The sequence below is a fragment of the Arachis ipaensis genome, chromosome B7 (assembly GCF_059453495.1).
Source record: "Arachis ipaensis isolate K30076 ecotype BB chromosome B7, ASM5945349v1, whole genome shotgun sequence".
NCBI classification, from domain to species: Eukaryota; Viridiplantae; Streptophyta; class Magnoliopsida; order Fabales; family Fabaceae; genus Arachis; species Arachis ipaensis.
The window spans coordinates 66,464,422-66,483,954 of NC_142442.1; the positions used below are offsets into that span (position 1 = coordinate 66,464,422).

At 33.5% G+C, this 19,533-nt stretch overlaps 2 protein-coding genes and 1 non-coding gene across 3 annotated transcripts; all 3 read left to right on the top strand.

Annotated features, from left to right (window-relative positions):
* Window positions 1-3,140: 3,140 nt before the first annotated feature.
* LOC107609778 (uncharacterized) lies at window positions 3,141-4,810 on the top strand. The gene is made up of 2 exons (XM_016311804.3): window positions 3,141-3,280; window positions 4,188-4,810. The coding sequence occupies exons 1-2, from the start codon at window positions 3,236-3,238 to the stop codon at window positions 4,695-4,697; spliced, it is 555 nt and encodes a 184-aa protein (XP_016167290.1). The 5' UTR covers window positions 3,141-3,235; the 3' UTR covers window positions 4,698-4,810.
* A 1,571-nt stretch (window positions 4,811-6,381) lies between these two features.
* Window positions 6,382-7,786, top strand: LOC107607302 (uncharacterized). The gene is made up of 5 exons (XM_088494737.1): window positions 6,382-6,472; window positions 6,674-6,746; window positions 7,087-7,213; window positions 7,446-7,468; window positions 7,554-7,786. The coding sequence occupies exons 1-5, from the start codon at window positions 6,382-6,384 to the stop codon at window positions 7,750-7,752; spliced, it is 513 nt and encodes a 170-aa protein (XP_088350863.1). The 3' UTR covers window positions 7,753-7,786.
* A 10,314-nt stretch (window positions 7,787-18,100) lies between these two features.
* LOC148552866 (small nucleolar RNA R71) lies at window positions 18,101-18,208 on the top strand. Its single transcript, XR_015893143.1, has one exon. It is a non-coding gene; the product is annotated as a small nucleolar RNA R71 (small nucleolar RNA).
* Window positions 18,209-19,533: the final 1,325 nt, after the last annotated feature.

Below are 19,533 nucleotides of genomic sequence, written 5' to 3' on the forward strand. Positions count from 1 at the left end.
TAAAGTTTTAACACGTAACAACGTTGATCATATTGTTTTGATTTCAAGAATAAATATGATACCAATAAATAAAACTGTCTCAGGTAAATTTCAATAAAGATAAATCTCCATAAATATGTATTGTTATCCATGAGAAATTGTTTTATTTTAAAGACAAATATTAATTTTTTTTCTACTGTATTTCTTAACTCGGCAAACCGAAGATTAATCTACTACATATTAATGTTTTATTTATTAAGAGTCTATCATTAGCCAATAAATTGTTGTTACATATATAAGATAGAATTCAAATTCTTAATATTTACTTAAGTGAATAAATAAAATGACTACTTAACTAACTCAAATTAATTAAATTAAATATTAATTATTTTTAATATTTTTAAATTATAAAATATTTATAGTAATAATTATTATATATATTTTTATTTAATTTTTAATAAAAATTTAATATAATTTTATGTACTATTCCGTAGAGAGTACAGGAACATACACTAAGTGTTTGTTTGGGCGTCATTAAATAATTAAAAAAAATATTTTTTTTTAAGATTTTTTTTTATTAGAAAAATATCTTTTTTTATTTTTTAGTGTGTTTGGCAAATTTCTAATAATAAAAGTAAAAGCACTAGAAAAATAAAAAAATATCCCTTTTGAAAAGCTACGATTTACATCTTTTTTTAAAAGATCTTTTTTTAAAAAAAATATTTTTCGCATAATAAATAAACAAAAAAATACTTTATTGTATTTTATCCAAACATAATTAATAAATAAAAAAGATCTTTTACATAAAATATTTAAATATAAAATTATTTTTAATTTTTTAAAAATGACGTTTAAACAAGTCCTAATTTTAATTAAGATTCGGTATGCTTAGATTTTTTTTCAATAATAGATTATATTTCATTAATTATTGAAAAATGAAATACAAAGATGTCCAAAAGTAGGACAACATAATAAAAGATGGGGATTTCCCAAAAATACTACACTGAAGGTATTCATCCAACAGTGCGTGGTTGAAAAACGAAGAAACGAAGAAAAATCTTAAAGAAGAAAGAATAATAAATCAAATTGAATGAAACTAAGAGTTTGTCTCATGGAGAAGACGACCTAAATTGGGAGTTCTTTAGATTTCATGGAGTAACTTGACAGAGCTTGCTAGAATAGCAGACGGCATTGAAGTATGATATCAAATGATGGCAAGCAGTTCCAGCAAAATGATGGCAAGCAATTGAGGATTACAGTCAGTATATTTCAACGGGTTAAGTATCTCTGTTGATGCAGTCTACTATGTCCAAAAGTTGTTAGGACTCTGAGGAGAAAGACAGTCATGAAGATAATTTTGAGACCATACATCTTTAATTCTAGAGCAATCGATCAAACAATAAGTGACTGTTTCTGTTGATTCATGACAGCAGGAGCATATTGGTGATATAGATAAAATGCGATGATGAATCTGAGCAAACACTAGAAGTCGACTATAAAAAACTTTTTAGATAAATAACTTAATTTTGTGAGACAAGTTCAACTTCCATAATCTATAATTTTTTCTACTACATATAATTAGAATAAAATTTCAGAGACAAATAATAAAATAAATAATCAATTCTATAACCCGAACCTGTATCATAATGCGCCATCATATGTATCACATGATTCACGTCAGTTTAGCACTTTAGCTATACTATAATAGTATTGAAACTAAAGGTTCCAATAAAGGAAATATATAATTGATGGTTCGGTGAACAACTCCAAATAAAGAATCATTAGGGAGATTATGAAGATATAGATAGCACAATAATCTACTACTATATTGTTAAAAATAAAGAATAAATCTATGCTATTCCCTTACTAATATTTTGGGCTGTGCTCTCCCAAAATTTATCGAAATAAATAAGGGTGAGCTACAAAAGAAAGATTTTTTTTAAGAAAACAAATTGGAGATAAAGGATATATCCATTATTTATTTCTTAACTTTTATTTATTGTGTCGTTAATTTCGGGGATCGGAAATATTTGATAAAAAAAATATTAGTAAAAAATTATTAAAATTTATTATTTTTTACTTTATTTAATACATTATTTTACAATAAATAAATATTAAATAAAATAACTCATTATTCTTTGTCTTCGTTCCTAACGCTGTCGTTCTGGGACAAACCTTGCAGCAAATTGTTTGTATATATATATTTTGTACTCTTTGTATCTAAATTTCCATATCTCATTAAATAATTGAGGGAATCTAATGGGATCTAATGAACACAAGCAACATGATATCAGTTTTGTCCTTCATTATTTTTATATTTTAAATTTTGATGATCGTTAACTTCTATGAAAAATATTAGTCGTTTTTATTTTCATATGTGCGAGGATTATTAAAACTTAAATACTAAAATTATTATAAACTAAATGATAATATAATCTAATTATTTAAATGAAATGACTTGCGTATTAATGTGTTTATTAATCCATCTTTTTATTTGCCGAATATGATATTAGTTAAAATAATAGATATTTAATATATGCAATATTCTGAGGCCGACACTTTAAGTATAAAACAAAAAAAAATATAAGTAAATAATTTTTAATCAGTCAACTTTAAACAATTATAATTAATAATTATTAATTTTATATTTTTTAAAAATAAAATTTAAATAATCACTAATTAATAACTATTAATTAATATGGAGTGTAGTTCAAAAACGTTTATTGATTTATTGTTCGCTAAATCTCTGTTGATTATTTAGTGGAATTGAAAACAAAAAGAAGAGTTAGTTAATATTGGTTTAAAATTATAACAAAGACAAAAAGAAAAAATAGAGTAATGCTAGAAAATTAACATTTTTTGAACTAATATTAATCAGTTTTTTTTTTTATTATTTTTTATCTTAAATTTATACCTTAATTATAACCCATAATTCTAAACACTAATAAATTATAAACTATAAATCTTAAGTCTTCAAAAAAAATTAGAATTAAAAAAAAATTGGCTCATATTGACTAATTAAAAATTGATTCTTTACTTTTTTTCAAAAAGAATATTAGTCACATAAAATGTTTCATTTAATATTTTACATTTTAATTAATATGTTTTAAGTTTAAAATTTAAAAATAGAAGTATGATATCTTGAAGCCTGAAGGCTTGGAGCTATAAATAGGTGAAGGTTGAAGAGATCATACATTCATTCATCCACAGAGAATAAGAGAAAGAGAGTCTTACTTCTTTCACTTGATTCTAAAAAATGAGAGTTGCTTTTGCTTTTCTTCCTCTTGCTTTCCTTGTCCTGGTATATGTTTCCCTTTCATTGTTTTTATGTTTAAATCCCCTTAAGATAGAGCTCCCATGAATTGAGTTTTATAGTAAACAACAACTCAAATTAAAATTTACCACTGTTTTAAAAAAATTTAAAAAGTAGTTCGTCATGAATGCATTAATAAAATTTCATCTATTATATGTCATATTACATAACATAATAAATGAAATTGTAGTCTCTAAGATATACGTGTTTGTTTAGTTTAATATTTGTAATTTTATTCATATAATATTTATAATTATATATTTGTTATATTTAAAATTATATAATTATTAGACCAATTTTTTATTATTTCTCGAACATTATTGGGTTTGTGTTAGTCGCTTTAGTCGTTTGAGAGTTCGTTCATGTTTTACTGAGTTTTAATAGTTTTCATTGTATGCTTAATAATATATTGGTTTCTATTATTATTAGTATATTTTAGACGTACGTTTCTTCCATTTATCCAACACATCTATAAAAAAATTGTAAAACTTTTTACTTTTATTTTCGATCTTAACAAGTGATTCAAACATTTTTAGCTACATCCTTCTTTTATTTGGTTATTTATTTAGATTAATATTAGAAAGAAAATAACATAACATTATTTTATTTAATTTAGTATTCATAATTTTATATGTATAATATTTATAATTATATATTTATTATATCTAAACTTATTTATTTATTTTAGCAATAATTAAATAATACAAAATAAAAAAATAAATACATTAAAGAAATCTAAAAAAAAAAAAACAAGTTATGATTCTCTATGATTCCCAAATTATAGCTCTTAAATATTTTTGTTTATTTATTTGGTTTTCAAGATATATATTTAATTTCTATAGCACAGCATAATGGCATTTCGATAATTACTTTTGCCTTGTTTTGTGTGGAGAAGCTTGTAGCTTCAGTTGAATCAAGAAAAGATGCAGGGGAATATTGGAAAATGATCAAGGACATGCCAGAAGAAATTCAAGGCCTCGTTAAATTCAATGAGGAGCAGCAAATTGAAGGTTTGAAGCCTCTTATGGTCACAGAAGAAGTAACTATGGAAAAGAAGGTGTTTACAGAAGATAACGAAATGGATTGTAAGGAAAAGAAGCAGGTTGTTAAAGAGTTTGAACCAAGACCCAATGTTTCAGCTTATGGTGACAATGAGGTCGATGCTAAGGGAAAGAAGCACGTTGTGAATGATTTTGAACCAAGACCCAATGTTTCAGCTTATGGTGATAATGATGTTGATGCCAAGAACAAGAAGCACGTTGTGAATGATTTTGAACCTAGACCCAACGTTTCAGCTTATGGTGATAACGACATTAACGCTAAGAAACAAAAGAAATTTGTGAAATCCTTTGAACCAAGACCTAATGTTTCAGCTTATGATAAGGACAATGTTGATGCTAAGTAAAAGGACATGGTGAAACACTTTTAACAGTATGAAATGTCACTAGCTACTGGTTATACTATAATGATGAATAAATAAATAAAAGTAAATGCATCTTAAATGATGTAATTAAGTTACTCCATCGATCTATTGATCATTTTGAATTTTTTTGGACACATTTCATAATTATTCCATTTAAATATAATTTATTTCTGGATATATTAATTTGTAAACATATAAACAAAATTAAAATAATGGCTAATTAAAAATAACCAACTAATTTATTTATATATATAAATTAAATATATATAAAAATATATATAAAACAATAAATAGAAAGATATGCAAATACACACATTTAGTAATTAATTGCTAATTTTCTTTACTCTTACTTTACTCTTCTTTAAGCTCTTACTCTTTCAGTCAGTTGGTGATAAATGAGAATATCCAATTTTTTTGTATTTTCTTATGGAAATACTTTTATTTTATATTAATAAAATAACATTTATTTTTAGAAAAAAAAATTGTTGATTTTTTTGGGGCATATATAATTTAGCTATTTTTTTTATAATCTTATTTATATAAATATTAAACCGATTATGTTATGTGATATTAATATAAAATATATATTAAAATATAAATATATATTAAAATAAATTAAAAGTGTTTTATATTAAACAGATATACCTCGTAATCAAAAGCTGATGAGATTTAACACTTCAATGAATATTTTATTCAAGTCAATCATAATTGAACAAATGGAAACCTGAAAAATAGGAGGATACATGGATGGATTTTGAGAGAGAAAATAAATTAGGGCGCCATTCACCTAAAAACGCAGGAAACGTGCTTTTTTAAAAGACATATGGGTTAATAGTAAAATTAGTTTTTGAAAAATAAAATATTTTTTAAATTTTTTTATGAATTATTTTTAATTAAATTAGTCTTTTAAAAATTATAAATTAATCATATTTATCCTCTAATTATTTTATTAACAATTTTTTAAAAAATTGATATTGTAAAATGTTAATTGATAACATATCACTATTAGAAAATTAGTTATTACAGACGAATATTTCTGACGGATTTTATCCCACAGAAATACAGAGGGATTTTTTGTTGGAAAACAAAAAAAACGGATTAGCATAAATTACAGACAGAAAATAGAATCCATCGATAATTCCGTTGGAAAAATTAATTTTTTTCCGTGAGAAATGGTTACAGACGGAAAATTCGTCTGTAATTAAATAGACAAAACGCTGCGTTTTATTAAATTATTACAGACGAAAAATCCGTCTGTAATTTAAATATTCCGTCGGTAAATATTGAGATAACACTAATCTTATCTCTATCCACTCGATCCATTTACACTCCACCCATATCAAATGAGCTTGTTCCTCTCTCCGTCACCGAGTTGCTTCTTCTCTCCGTCGCACCAGTTTCTTCCACCGCTGTCGCCGCCACTGGCGTCACAAATCTCTCTCCGTCGTCCTTGCGTCGTACGGGCTCCCTCCGCCGCCGCATCCAACCCTAACCTCAGAGCTTCGTCGCGCCTCCAACCCTAATCCCAGAACTTCGTCGTGCTTCCAACCCCTGCTTCGCCGCTCCCTCCATCGACGCTCCCTCCGTCTCAAAGCCTCCGTCGTGCTCACTCTGTCGTAAGCCTTCAAACGTCGCTCCTTCCTCCATGGCTGAAACCCGTAACGCTATGTTTTTCCTCCTGCGTCGCTGGTCTCTGTCTCCTCCTGCATGTGGCTATGCTGAAGCTCCATGGGAAAGATATACAACGGATTCCATGGGTGAAGCTTAACCACAGCTACAGAAGTACCGCGAGACTCGATTAAAGCAGTACAAGAACTACGAGAACCTCTCGTTCTCGTGAGGATCTCGACAAGATGAACCCCTCAGCTGCTTCACGCTTTCACTTCTGATTCAGATGGAATTATGAATACTAATTCTAATTCATTTCTAAACTCCCTAATTATTTATTTATTTGGCAGGAGTGTTTGGAAGTGCGCTGCAGAAGGAGAAGGCCTTCTGTATTGGCACCACTTGGGGTAATGATCAACACATGTTTGATACAATGACTGTGATGTCTTTTACCTTCATTTTTATCCCTTTGTTCTACGATGCATTACATTACAAGAATGTGTTTTATTTTTCTTCACTGACTCACTTTTGTTGTTTGGGTTCAGGAGCCAACACCTATTGAATCCAACATGAGTAGCTTTTATGGGAAGAACAAGAACAGTAACCCTTTTTTTGAGTTTTACAATTCTTTCCTTTCCTTTCTCCATAGTATATGCTTCTTTATATATAACCCTCAAATTGTTGTGATGGTTGTAGCTTTTCTTTAAATGTAACATACTGTTATTTCATTTAGTATTTGGCATTTCCTTGATTTGCCTTGCAGAGTCAATTCTTACTGCCTCTGTCCTTGGTGTCCTTGCAAAGTCAATGCTAGAGTTTCTTTGAACTTGAAGTGCAAAAAACTACAAGTTGAATCTTGTTTGAAATCCAAACTCAACCCTACTCACCTGGTATGTCACTACTTGTTTTCGTTCAATTTCTTCTCCCAAGGGTTTCTTTCTTGCATCATTCATTCCACGCTGCGTTTTTTTCTAAGTAGAACTCTGTCTCTTTCATTTGCTTTTTTTCAACCACTAACAGCCACTCCTTTGATTCTGTTTATCTATACTGGATATGTTTCTTGGGAAACTATTAATTTTGGCATTCTTTTATTTTCTTACACTTTTTGTATTTCTATTTCAGGAAGTAGTTGATACATCTGGAGGGTAAAAAAAACTTACCTTACTTTGAATTTTTTGCTATTAAACCGTTTTGTTGATGAAAAGCTAATAAAATTCATGTCGGTATCAGATGCGGTGCAAGTTTCGTAGTTGAGATTGTATCAAAAGAATTTGAAGGCAAGAGGCTACTGGAGAGGCATCAAATGGTGAATGCTGCGTTGGAGGAGAAAATGAAAGAGATTCACGCTCTCTCTGTCAAGAAAGCTGTCACCCCAGAGCAGTGGAAACAGCTGCAGCAAGACTCCAACCAAGCAAATCCTGCTGCCTAGGATCATGTCTTTTCAGTTACAATAATAGGGTATAAATAAGAATATTAGTGTTCTCAACATGAACAAGGTTAGTATATTAGTTATGAGTAATGAGCAGCTTAGAATAGATTGCATTAGTAGTAAGTGGTGATGCAGTGAATGCAGATTAATTATATTAAGAGTGGGTCTGGTTTATATTGATTCTAAAGCACATTGTGTTTGGTACATTCAAGCTTCTTTGTTGTGCCCCCCTTTGAATTCATTGTCTTCTCATCGCACAAGTTTCAGTCACATCCAATTCGAATCAATTCAACAATGGCCGCCGTGGCTTCACCTTCCTCCAAAGAAAATTGAAAAACCCTAACCTGGAGGCCTTCCACTGCAAACCTACCGATCCCTAATTCCGTCTCATCATCAGAGGTAAAATAAAATCCCTTTCGCCCATTTCAACCCTTCTCCGCCCCCAACAGTCTCTATATCCTCTCTCTAATTCAATTGTACAATTTTATTTTTCTCTTTATTCTCTCCCTTTCGATGTTTTGTTTTTATTCTGCTGAGAATTGAAATTGCTGGCTGAATTAGCTTAATTTTAGGTCTTCTAATCACCTTTCAGTTTTATTGTTGTTCCTTATTTTTCGATTATTTTATTGCCACAGATTGAAAATGAGTAGGCGTGGGAGCAGAATAGTCTATGTTGGGAACCTCCCTGGTGATATTCGTGAAAGAGAAGTAGAAGATTTGTTTTCAAAGGTACTTTGCTATTTTCATTCGTGAAAGAGTTTGATTTTTTATTTGCTTAATACTTACCAATAGAAACTACTTTACACCGTGTGCTGCCTTTGCTGATTTTTTTCGTGTCCTTGTTCATTTTAATTTTGGCAGGTTGCTTCTCTTAGAGAAGGTGTATCCCTAGAAACCAAATTTCTGAGCAGGTAAGCCAGCTTGTTTGCTATTTATGTAGGAAGGAAGCTGCTTTGCGACAAAGAGAGGTATGCCAGAAGAATGGATATTAATCATATCATATGTGGCAGAAATATGAACTGAGGAAATCACAGCCCCTTTCGTGGAATACTCAATTATATTGAGAGACAGAATTTTGTGGAATACTCAATTTTTTTATTTATTGTCATAGGGTGCTCTCAAGGCTGGCAAACAAACACAGGATGGGAGAGATGAGGAAATCACAACCCTTCATGTAGAAATTCAGGTAATTTTTGAAGAAGCATGCATTTCTTTCCATAGTTAGATTACTATATATATATATATATATATATATATATATATATATATATATATATATATATATATATATATATATATGGTGTACTCTGATATTTGATGTGAAGTTATAGCTATCTTCTTTTCTTTGTCAGAATCTAAAAGATGATGCAGCAGCAACAGCTTTTGAACAACAGCAAGAAGCTTCAATCTTTCCCCTGTTTCTGGATTTTGATCTCTGCCTCCAAAGGAGAAGAAAATGTGAGTTTCTCTTCCATTTTTTTATTTTGCTTCTGATTCATGTTGATTTTCTCTGGAACCATGTTGACATTCTGGTAGGATATTCTTATTTAATTGATTTAGTTGAATGCATGTGACTGTAAGCTAATTAGCAAGTAAGCTTGGTTTTGGCTGGGTAGGAAGATCATTGATTCTTGTTTTAGTTGAATGCATATTGGTCTAGGATAATTATTGGTGATTATATGTCTTTGCATGTGATGTTTTACAGCTTGATTATTGGTCAAAGTGCATTTTCAGTTTATCAGCAGCATTTGGCTAACCAACCTGTGAATTTGAGTCTTAAAGATCCTAGTTTCTGTCTTTATCTTGCATTTTGTTACCCAAAATGTTATTTAAGATCTCTGTTTTTTATTGCAAGTTCTTCATGAACTTCTTGAGTTCAAAAGTGATCGTGCTCCAATACCTGTAGGGAAGGTTGAACCTGCTTCAGCTATTGTGCATCGGTTTTGCACTGGTGGGATGTCTCTTGGAGCTATTTCAAGAGAAACTCATGAAGCAATTGCAATTGCAATGAACAGATTAGGTGAAAAATCAAATTCAGGGGAAGGTGGTGAGGTAATACAATTTGAAGGTCCAAGAGAAAGTATGAGAAAATCTCTGGTTGGCTGCATTGCTTACAAGAGAAGATTCATACGCTATTATTTTTAGTGTAAATAGGATTCCAAAAATTCTCCTTCGAGTTTTGACCATATATATTCCAAAAATTAAGAATAGAGATATTTTCTTACACTTTTATTTTGGCAACATTTGCAGCAAATTTGGCAGATTCAACGACTGTCTCTTTGCTCTTCTCCAAGTTAGGAACAAGTACAAGTACAATTACTTACTTAATTAAAGCCCTTCTTCTTCTTCTTCTTCTATATAGCATACTCTATGGTTATAAGCTTACATGGTTACAGTACTATATTATATTATTATTGTTGTTGTTGTTAATTTATTATCTCTCTGTGGTGCTAGAAGGTGCTGAATTAAGGAGAGAAGAGAGAGAGAATTTTGGAGAAGGTTTGAAGTGATTGGATCTGAAGATGAGTGGATCAAGTTAGGAACATATGCTTCTTTTCTTGGCTGCTGCTTAATATTATATTACTCTAACTTGTCTTTGTTTACTGCTCTTGCTTATTGCCACGTTGTTTTCTTTTAGATGAGTTATATGAATCTCTGACTTTGTTTTCTCTCTTGTTTGGCTAATGTATTATTGCAACCATTGGTTTCCTCAATAAAATAAAGATTTAAAATTAGAGAAAGGACAACAAGGTGAAGTAGAAATGGAATAAAATCTAAATGTAAAATGTATATATAATAGAAGTGTTTGGATATCTTAAAAGTCTTAGTCTTATATAACTACTACCTCTAATTGAAAATAGTTGTTTAAGTTATAGGTTTACATTATAATGAATTATTGTTTGTTTGATAAAACTTAAGCAATATTAATAGGAGGAGAAATAATATATTAGTAAGTTATGTTATTATATTTTGATTAACCTTTTATCATAGGCATACTTATATTATAACTAAAAATCACTATCACTAAATTAGCTTTCTAGATATATTTATTTTTCTAATTATGTGATATCGTATTTACATATAATTGTAAAAATGTGATAGTTACCACAAATTTTTGCTAGTGCATTAGTCATGCTAAGTTTCTTGTCTCAAAATCATAAGCTGATGATGTGTCTTCCACCATAATTATAAAAGTGCAACTCATACCACAAATAGAAACACTACAAGCCTATTTCTTTGCTTCATTCATGTACTAATAATCTCCATGGATTCAAATATCGTTGAATTCAACTCTATCAAACAGGCTTTTAGCAACAAGGAGGTATAATCTTAAACTGAAAGGTTTTATATATATAGAACCACTAACACTGCTACTTCCATATTACTAATTGATAAAGTGTTTGAACTGCATAGCTATATGCATTTCACAAGATTATTATGTATTATCTTATATAAGTATTAATCTTGTCTTTAATTTTACCACGTCTAAGTCATTGATCTTTTACTTTTTAGGATCATCTTTAAAGTGCAACTGACGGCTTAAGACTGTTGTAGGTAAATACTAAACTTAATTAAATTTCTCTTTATAATTATTATCATCATCTCATTTTCTAGGATACTGTGGCTAGTATCTCTTATATTTAGAACAACAATCATGTTAACGTGTATCAAAAAATAATTAGTTACCTGGTGCACGAAATTGTGATCTCAGGCAACGGCGCCAAAAATTCTTTATGCACGTCTTAATAAAATCGTTTTTTATTCACAACTTCGATACAACTAACCAGCAAGTGCACTGGGTCGTCCAAGTAATAAAACCTTACGTGAGTAAGGGTCAATCCCACGGAGATTGTTGGTATGAAGCAATCTATGGTCATCTTGTAAATCTCAGTCAGGCGGATAATAATTGATTATGGAGTTTTCAAAAATAAATAATAAATAGACAGAAAATAAAGATAGAAATACTTATGTATATCATTGGTGAGAATTTCAGATAAAGGTATAGAGATGCTTTCGTCCCTCTGAACTTCTGCTTTCCTGCTGTCTTCATCCAATCAGTCTTACTCCTTTCTATGGCTGGCTTTATGTAAGGACATCACCATTGTCAATGGCTACTTTTCATCCTCTCTGGAAAATGGTCTGATGCACTGTCACTGCATGGCTAATCGTCTGGAGGCATCACTGTGGTCAATGGCTGCATCCTATCCTCTTGTGAAAATGGTCCAAATGCTCTGTCACAGCACGGCTAATCATCTGAGGTTCTCGATCATACTGGAATAGGATTCACCCTCATTTTGCGTCTGTCACTAAGCCCAGTACTCGCGAGTTTAAAGTTCGTCACAGTCATTCAATCCCAGAATCCTACTCGAAATACCACAGACAAGGTTTAGACTTTCCGGATTCTCATGAATGCTTCCATCAATCTAGCTTATACCACGAAGATTCTGATTAAGAGATCCAAGAGATACTCATTCAATCTAAGGTGGAACGGAAGTGGTTGTCAGGCACGCATTCATTGGGGAATAATGATGATTGTCACGTTTATCACATTCATGTTGAAGTGCGAATGAATATCTTAGAAGCGGAATAAGTTGAATTGAATAGAAAAATAGTAGTACTTTGGATTAATTCGTGAGAAACAGCAGAGCTCCACACCTTAATCTATGGAGTGTAGAAACTCTACCGTTAAAAATACGTAAGTGAAAGGTTCAGGCATGACCGAGAGGCCAGCCCCCAAAACGTGATCACAGGATCAAAAATACAATCCAGGATCCTAATACAATAATAAAAAGTCCTATTTATAATAAACTAGTTACTAGGGTTTACAGAAGTAAGTAATTCATGCATAAATCCACTTCCGGGGCCCACTTGGTGTGTGCTTGGGCTGAGCTTGAATGTTACACGTGCAGAGGCTCTTTCTGGAGTTGAACGCCAGGTTGTAACGTGTTTCTGGCGTTCAACTCTGGTTTGTGACGTGTTTCTGGCGTTTAACTCCAGACAGCAGCGTAGAACTGGCGTTCAACGCCCTTTTACGTCATCTAAACTCGGTCAAAGTATGGACTATTATACATTGCTGGAAATCCCTGGATGTCTACTTTCCAACGCAATTAGAAGCACGCCATTTTGAGTTCTTTAGCTCCAGAAAATCCACTTTGAGTGCAGGGAGGTCAGAATCCAACAGCATCAGCAGTCCTTCTTCAACCTCTGAATCTGATTTTTGCTCAAGTCCCTCAATTTCAGCCAGAAAATACCTGAAATCACAGAAAAACACACAAACTCATAGTAAAGTCCAGAAATGTGAATTTAACATAAAAACTAATAAAAACATCCCTAAAAGTAACTAGATCCTACTAAAAACATACTAAAAACAATGCCAAAAAGCGTATAAATTATCCGCTCATCACAACACCAAACTTAAATTGTTGCTTGTCCCCAAGCAACTGAAAATCAAATAGGATAGAAAGAAGAGAATATACTATAAATTCCAAACAATCAATGAAACATAGCTCCAATCAGATGAGCGGGACTTGTAGATTTTTGCCTCTTGAATAGTTTTGGCATCTCACTTTATCCATTGAGGTTCAGAATGATTCGCATCTATAGGAACTCAGAGTTCAGATAGTGTTATTGATTCTCCTAGTTCAGTATGTTGATTCTTGAACACAGCTACTTTATGAGTCTTAGCCGTGGCTCTAAGCACTTTGTTTTTCAGTATTACCACCAGATACATAAATGCCATAGACACATAATTGGGTGAACCTTTTCAGATTGTGACTCAGCTTTGCTAAAGTCCCCAATTAGAGGTGTCCAGGGTTCTTAAGCACACTCTTCTTTTGCTTTGGACCTTGACTTTAACCACTCAGTCTCAAGTTTTCACTTGACACCTTCACGCCACAAGCACATGGTTAGGGACAGCTTGGTTTAGCCGCTTAGGCCAGGATTTTATTCCTTTAGGCCCTCCTATCCACTGATGCTCAAAGCCTTGGGATCCTTTTTATTGCCCTTGCCTTTTGGTTTTAAGGGTTACTGGCTTTTTGCTCTTGCCTCTTGGTTTTAAGAGCTTTTGGCTTTTTCTTTTTCTATTTTTTTCGCCTTTTTTTCTCTTTTTTTTTCTGCAAGCTTTGTATTCACTGCTTTTTCTTGCTTCAAGAATCATTTTTATGATTTTTCAGATTATCAAATAACATGTCTCCTTGTCATCATTCTTTCAAGAGCCAACATATTTAACATTCTTAAACAACAACTTCAAAAGACATATGCACTGTTCAAGCATTCATTCAGAAAACAAGAAGCATTGTCACCACATCAATATAATTAAACTAAGTTCAAGGATAAATTCGAAACTTATGTACTTCTTGTTCTTTTGAATTAAAACATTTTTTTATTTAAGAGAGGTGATGGATTCATAGGACATTCATAACTTTAAGACATAATTACTAACTACTAATGATCATGTAATAAGACACAAACATGGATAAGCACTTAACATAAAGAAAACAAAAAACAGAGAATTTAAGAGCAAGGAATGAGTCCACCTTAGTGATGGTGGCGTTTCCTTCTTGAGGAACCAATGATGTCCTTGAGCTTTTCTATGTCTCTTCCTTGTCTTTGTTGCTCCTCCCTCATTGCTCTTTGATCTTCTCTAATTTCATGAAGGATGATGGAGTGCTCTTGATGTTCCACCCTTAATTGTCCCATGTTGGAACTTAATTCTCCTAGAGAGGTGTTGATTTGCTCCCAAAAATTCTGTGGAGGAAAGTGCATCCCTTGAGGTATCTCAGGGATTTCTTGATGGTGAGCTTCATGCGTCTCTTGAGCTCCATGAATGGGCTCTCTTGATTGCTCCATCCTTTTCTTATTGATGGGCTTCTCTTCCTCAATGGGAATGTCTCCTTCTATATCAATCCCAGCCGAATTGCATAGATGGCAAATGAGGTAAGGAAAAGCTAACCTTGCCATAGTGGAGGACTTGTCAGCCACCTTGTAGAGTTCTTGAGGTATAATCTCATGAACCTCCACCTCTTCTCCAATCATGATGCTATGGATCATGATGGCCCGGTCTATAGTAACTTCAGACCGGTTGCTAGTGGGAATGATTGAGCGTTGAATGAACTCCAACCATCCTCTAGCTACAGGCTTAAGGTCCAGTCTTCTCAGTTGAACCGGTTTGCCTTTTGAGTCAATCTTCCATTGAGCTCCTTCCACACATATGTCCATGAGGACTTGGTCCAACCTTTGATTAAAGTTGACCCTTCTAGTATAGGGGCGTGCGTTCTCTTCCATCATTGGCAAGTTGAACGCCAACCTTACATTTTCCGGACTAAAATCTAAGTAATTCCCCCGAACCATGGTGAGATAATTCTTTGGGTTCGGGTTCTTACTTTGATCATGGTTCCTTGTGATTCATGTATTAGCATAGAACTCTTGAACCATTAGAATTCCGACTTGTTGGATGGGGTTTGTTAGAACTTCCCAACCTCTTCTATGGATCTCATGTCAGATCTCCGGATACTCATTTCTCTTGAGTTTGAAAGGGACCTCGGGGATCTCCTTCTTCTTGGCCACAACATCATAGAAGTGGTCTTGATGAGCTTTGGAGATGAATCTTTCCATCTCCCATGACTCGGAAGTGGAAACTTTTGTCTTCCCTTTCCCTTTTCTAGAGGATTCTCCGGTCTTGGGTGCCATCAATGGTAATGGAAAAACAAAAAGCTTATGCTTTTACCACACCAAACTTAGAATATTGCTCGCCCTCGAGCAAGAGAAGAAAGAATAGATGATGAAGAAGAAGAAAATATGAGGAGATGAGGGAGAGGTGTATTCGGCCAAGAAGAGAAGAGAGGGTTGTGTTGTGTGAAAATGAGGAAGAATGGAGGGCTATATATAGGGAAGGGAGGGCGGGTAAGGTTCGGCCATAAGGGTGGGTTTTGGGTGGGAAATTGATTTTGAATTTTGAAGGTAGGTGGGGTTTATGAGGTAGGTTTATGGGGAAGAGTGGATGGATGTGAGTGGTGAAGTGGTGATAGGGAAGAGAGATTGAGGTGATTGGTGAAGAGTTTTGGGGAAGAGAGGATGAATATTGAGAAGAGGGAAGATAGTGAGTGGTGGTAGGTGGGGATCCTGTGGGGTCCACAGATGCTGAGATGATCCTGTGGGGTCCACAGATCCTGAGGTGTCAAGGAATTGCATCCTTGCACCAATTAGGCATGTAAAATGCCTTTGCATGCAATTCTGGCGTTTAAACGCCGAATTGATGCTTGTTCTGGGCATTCAACGCCCAGATGCAGCATATTTCTGGCGTTGAACGCAAGCCAGATGCTTGTTTCTGGCGTTCAGCGCCAGCTCTTCTTCACTGTGCATTTCTGGCGTCTGGACGCCAGGATGCTGCTTGTTTCTGGCGTTGAACGCCAGACAGATGCTCCTTACTGGCGTTTAAACGCCAGTGAGATCCTTTTCCAGGGTGTGATTTTTCTTCTGCTGTTTTTGATTCTGTTTTCAATTTTTATATTTATTTTGTGACTCCACATGATCATGAACCTAATAAAACATGAAATAACAATAAAAATAAATTAAAATTAGATAAATAAAAATTGGGTTGCCTCCCAACAAGCACTTCTTTAATGTCAATAGCTTGACAGTGGGCTCTCATAGAGCCTCACAAATGTTCAGAGCATTGTTGAGACTCCCCAACACCAAACTTAGAGTTTGGATATGGGAGTTCAACACCAAACTTAGAGTTTGGTTGTGGCCTCCCAACACCAAACTTAGAGTTTGACTGTGGGGTCTCTGGTTGACTCTGTTTTGAGAGAAGCTTACTATGCCTCTTTTCCATGTTTACAGAAGGATGTCCTTGAGTTTTAAACTCAAGGGAGTCCTCATTCAATTGAAGGACTAATTCGTCTCTGTCAACATCAATCATAGCTCTTGCTGTGGCTAGGAAGGGTCTTCTAAGGATAATGGATTCATCCTCATCCTTCCCAGTATCTAGGACTATGAAATCAGCTGGGATGTGAAGGCCTTCAACCTTTACTAACACGTCCTCTACTTGTCCATAAGCCTATTTTCTTGAATTATCTGCCATCTCTAATGAGATTTTAGCAACTTGCACCCCAAAGATTCCAGTTTCTCTATTACAGAGAGGGACATGAGGTTTATCCCTGAACCAAGGTCACACAGAGCCTTTTCAAAGATCATGGTGCCTATGGTACAAGGTATTAAGAACTTTTCAGGATCCTGTTTCTTCTGAGGCAATGTTAGTTGATCCAGATCACTTAGTTCATTGGTGAACAAGGGAGGTTCATCTTCCCAAGTCTCAATACCAAATAATTTGGCATTCAGCTTCATGATTGCACCAAGGTACTTGGTAACTTGCTCTTTAGCAACATCCTCATTCTCTTCAGAAGAGGAATACTCATCAGAGCTCATGAATGGCATAAGGAGGTTTAATGGAATCTCTATGGTCTCTAGATGAGCCTCAGATTCCTTTGGTTCCTCAAAGGGAAACTCCTTATTGATCACTGGATGTCCCAGGAGGTCTTCCTCCTTGGGATTCATGTCCTCCCCTTCCTCTTTGGATTCGGCCATGATGGTTATATCAATGGCCTTGCACTCTCCTTTTGGATTTTCTTCTGTATTGCTTGGGAGAGTACTAGGAGGGATTTCAGTGATCCTTTTACTCAGCTGGCCCACTTGTGCCTCCAAATTTCTAATGGAGGACCTTGTTTCATTCATGAAACTTACAGTGGCCTTAGATAGATCAGAGACTAAGTTTGCTAAATTAGAGGTATTTTGTTCAGAGTTCTCTGTCTGTTGCTGAGTGGATGATGGAAAAGGTTTACTATTGTTAAACCTATTTCTTCCACCATTATTAAAGCCTTGTTGAGGCTTTTGTTGATCCTTCCATGAGAGATTTGGGTGATTTCTCCATGATGAGTTATAGGTGTTTCCATAAGGTTCACCTAAGTAATTTAACTCTGCTATTGCAGGGTTCTCAGGATCATAGGCCTCTTCTTCAGAAGGCGCCTCTTGAGTACTGTTGGATGCAGCTTGCATTCCATTCAGACTCTGAGAAATCATATTGACTTGCTGAGTCAATAGTTTGTTCTGAGCCAATATGGCATTCAGAGTATCAATTTCAAGAACTCCCTTCTTCTGAGGCGTCCCATTACTCACAGGATTCCTCTCAGAAGTGTACATGAACTGGTTGTTAGCAACCATGTCAATGAGTTCTTGAGCTTTTGCAGGCGTTTTTCTTTAGGTGAATGGATCCACCTACAGAAGTATCCAATGACATCTTAGATAACTCAGACAGACCATCATAGAATATATCCAGGATGGTCCATTCTGAAAGCATGTCAGAAGGACACTTTTTGGTCAGTTGCTTGTATCTCTCCCAAGCTTCATAGAGGGATTCACCTTCTTTCTGTCTGAAGGTTTGAACATCCACTCTAAGCTTGCTCAGCTTTTGAGGAGGAAAGAACTTGGCTAAGAAAGCCGTGACCAGCTTATCCAAAGAGTTCAGGCTATCTTTGGGCTGAGAGTCCAACCATACTCTAGCTCTGTCTCTTACAGCAAAAGGGAAAAGCATGAGCCTGTAGACTTCAGGATCCACTCTATTAGTCTTAACAGTATCACAGATCTGCAAAAATTCAGTTAAGAACTGAAAAGGATCTTCAGATGGAAGTCCATGGAACTTGCAGTTCTGCTGCATCAGAGAAACTAATTGAGGTTTCAGCTCAAAATTGTTTGCTCCAATGGTGGTGATGGAGATGCTTCTTCCATTAAAATTGGAATTAGGTGCAGTAAAGTCACCAAGCATCCTCCTTGCATTATTATTATTTTCGGATGCCATCTCCTCTTCTTGTTCGAAAATTTCTGAAAGGTGCTTTCTGGATTGTTGTAATTTAGCTTCTCTTAGTTTCCTCTTCAGAGTCCTTTTAGGTTCTGGATCTGCTTCAACAAGAATATTCTTGTCCTTGCTCCTGCTCATAAGAAAAAGAGGAAATAGAAAAATAATAATAATAGGGATCCTTTTTACCCAGGTATAGAGGTTCCCTTTAGGTGAGTGGAAGAAAAGAAAAGTAGAAGAAAAGAAGAAGAGAAAATCTGAACTCAGAGAGAGAGAGGGGGTTCGGATTTTTGGTGAGTGAGGAAGAGATGTTAGTAAATAAATAAATAAATAGAAGAAGATGAGATGGGGAAGTTTTCGAAAATAATTTTTGAAAAAGAGTTAGTTATTTTCGAAAATTAGGAATGAAATCAAATTAAAATTAAAAATTGAAACAATTAGTTAATTAAAAAGAATTTTTGAAAAGAGGGAAGAGATTTTCGAAAATTAGAGAGAGAGAGAGTTAGTTAGGTAGTTTTGAAAAAGATAAGAAACAAACAAAAAGTTAGTTAGTTAGTTGAAACAAATTTGAAATTTAATTTTGAAAAGATAAGAAGATAGGAAGTTAGAAAAGATATTTGAAAATCAAATTTTTGAAAAAGATAATATTTTTTAAAAAAAAAGATATGATAGAAAGATATGATTAGAATTAGTTTTGAAAAAGATTTGATTTTTAAAATCACAATTAATGACTTGATTCACAAGCAATCACAATATATGATTCTAGAACTTAAAGTTTGAATCTTTCTTGACAAGCAAGTAACAAACTTGAAATTTTTGAATCAAAACATTAATTAATGATAATATTTTCGAAAATTATAAGATAAAATTAAGAAAAGATTTTTGAAAAATATTTTTATAATTTTCGAAAACAAATAAGAAAAATGAAAAAG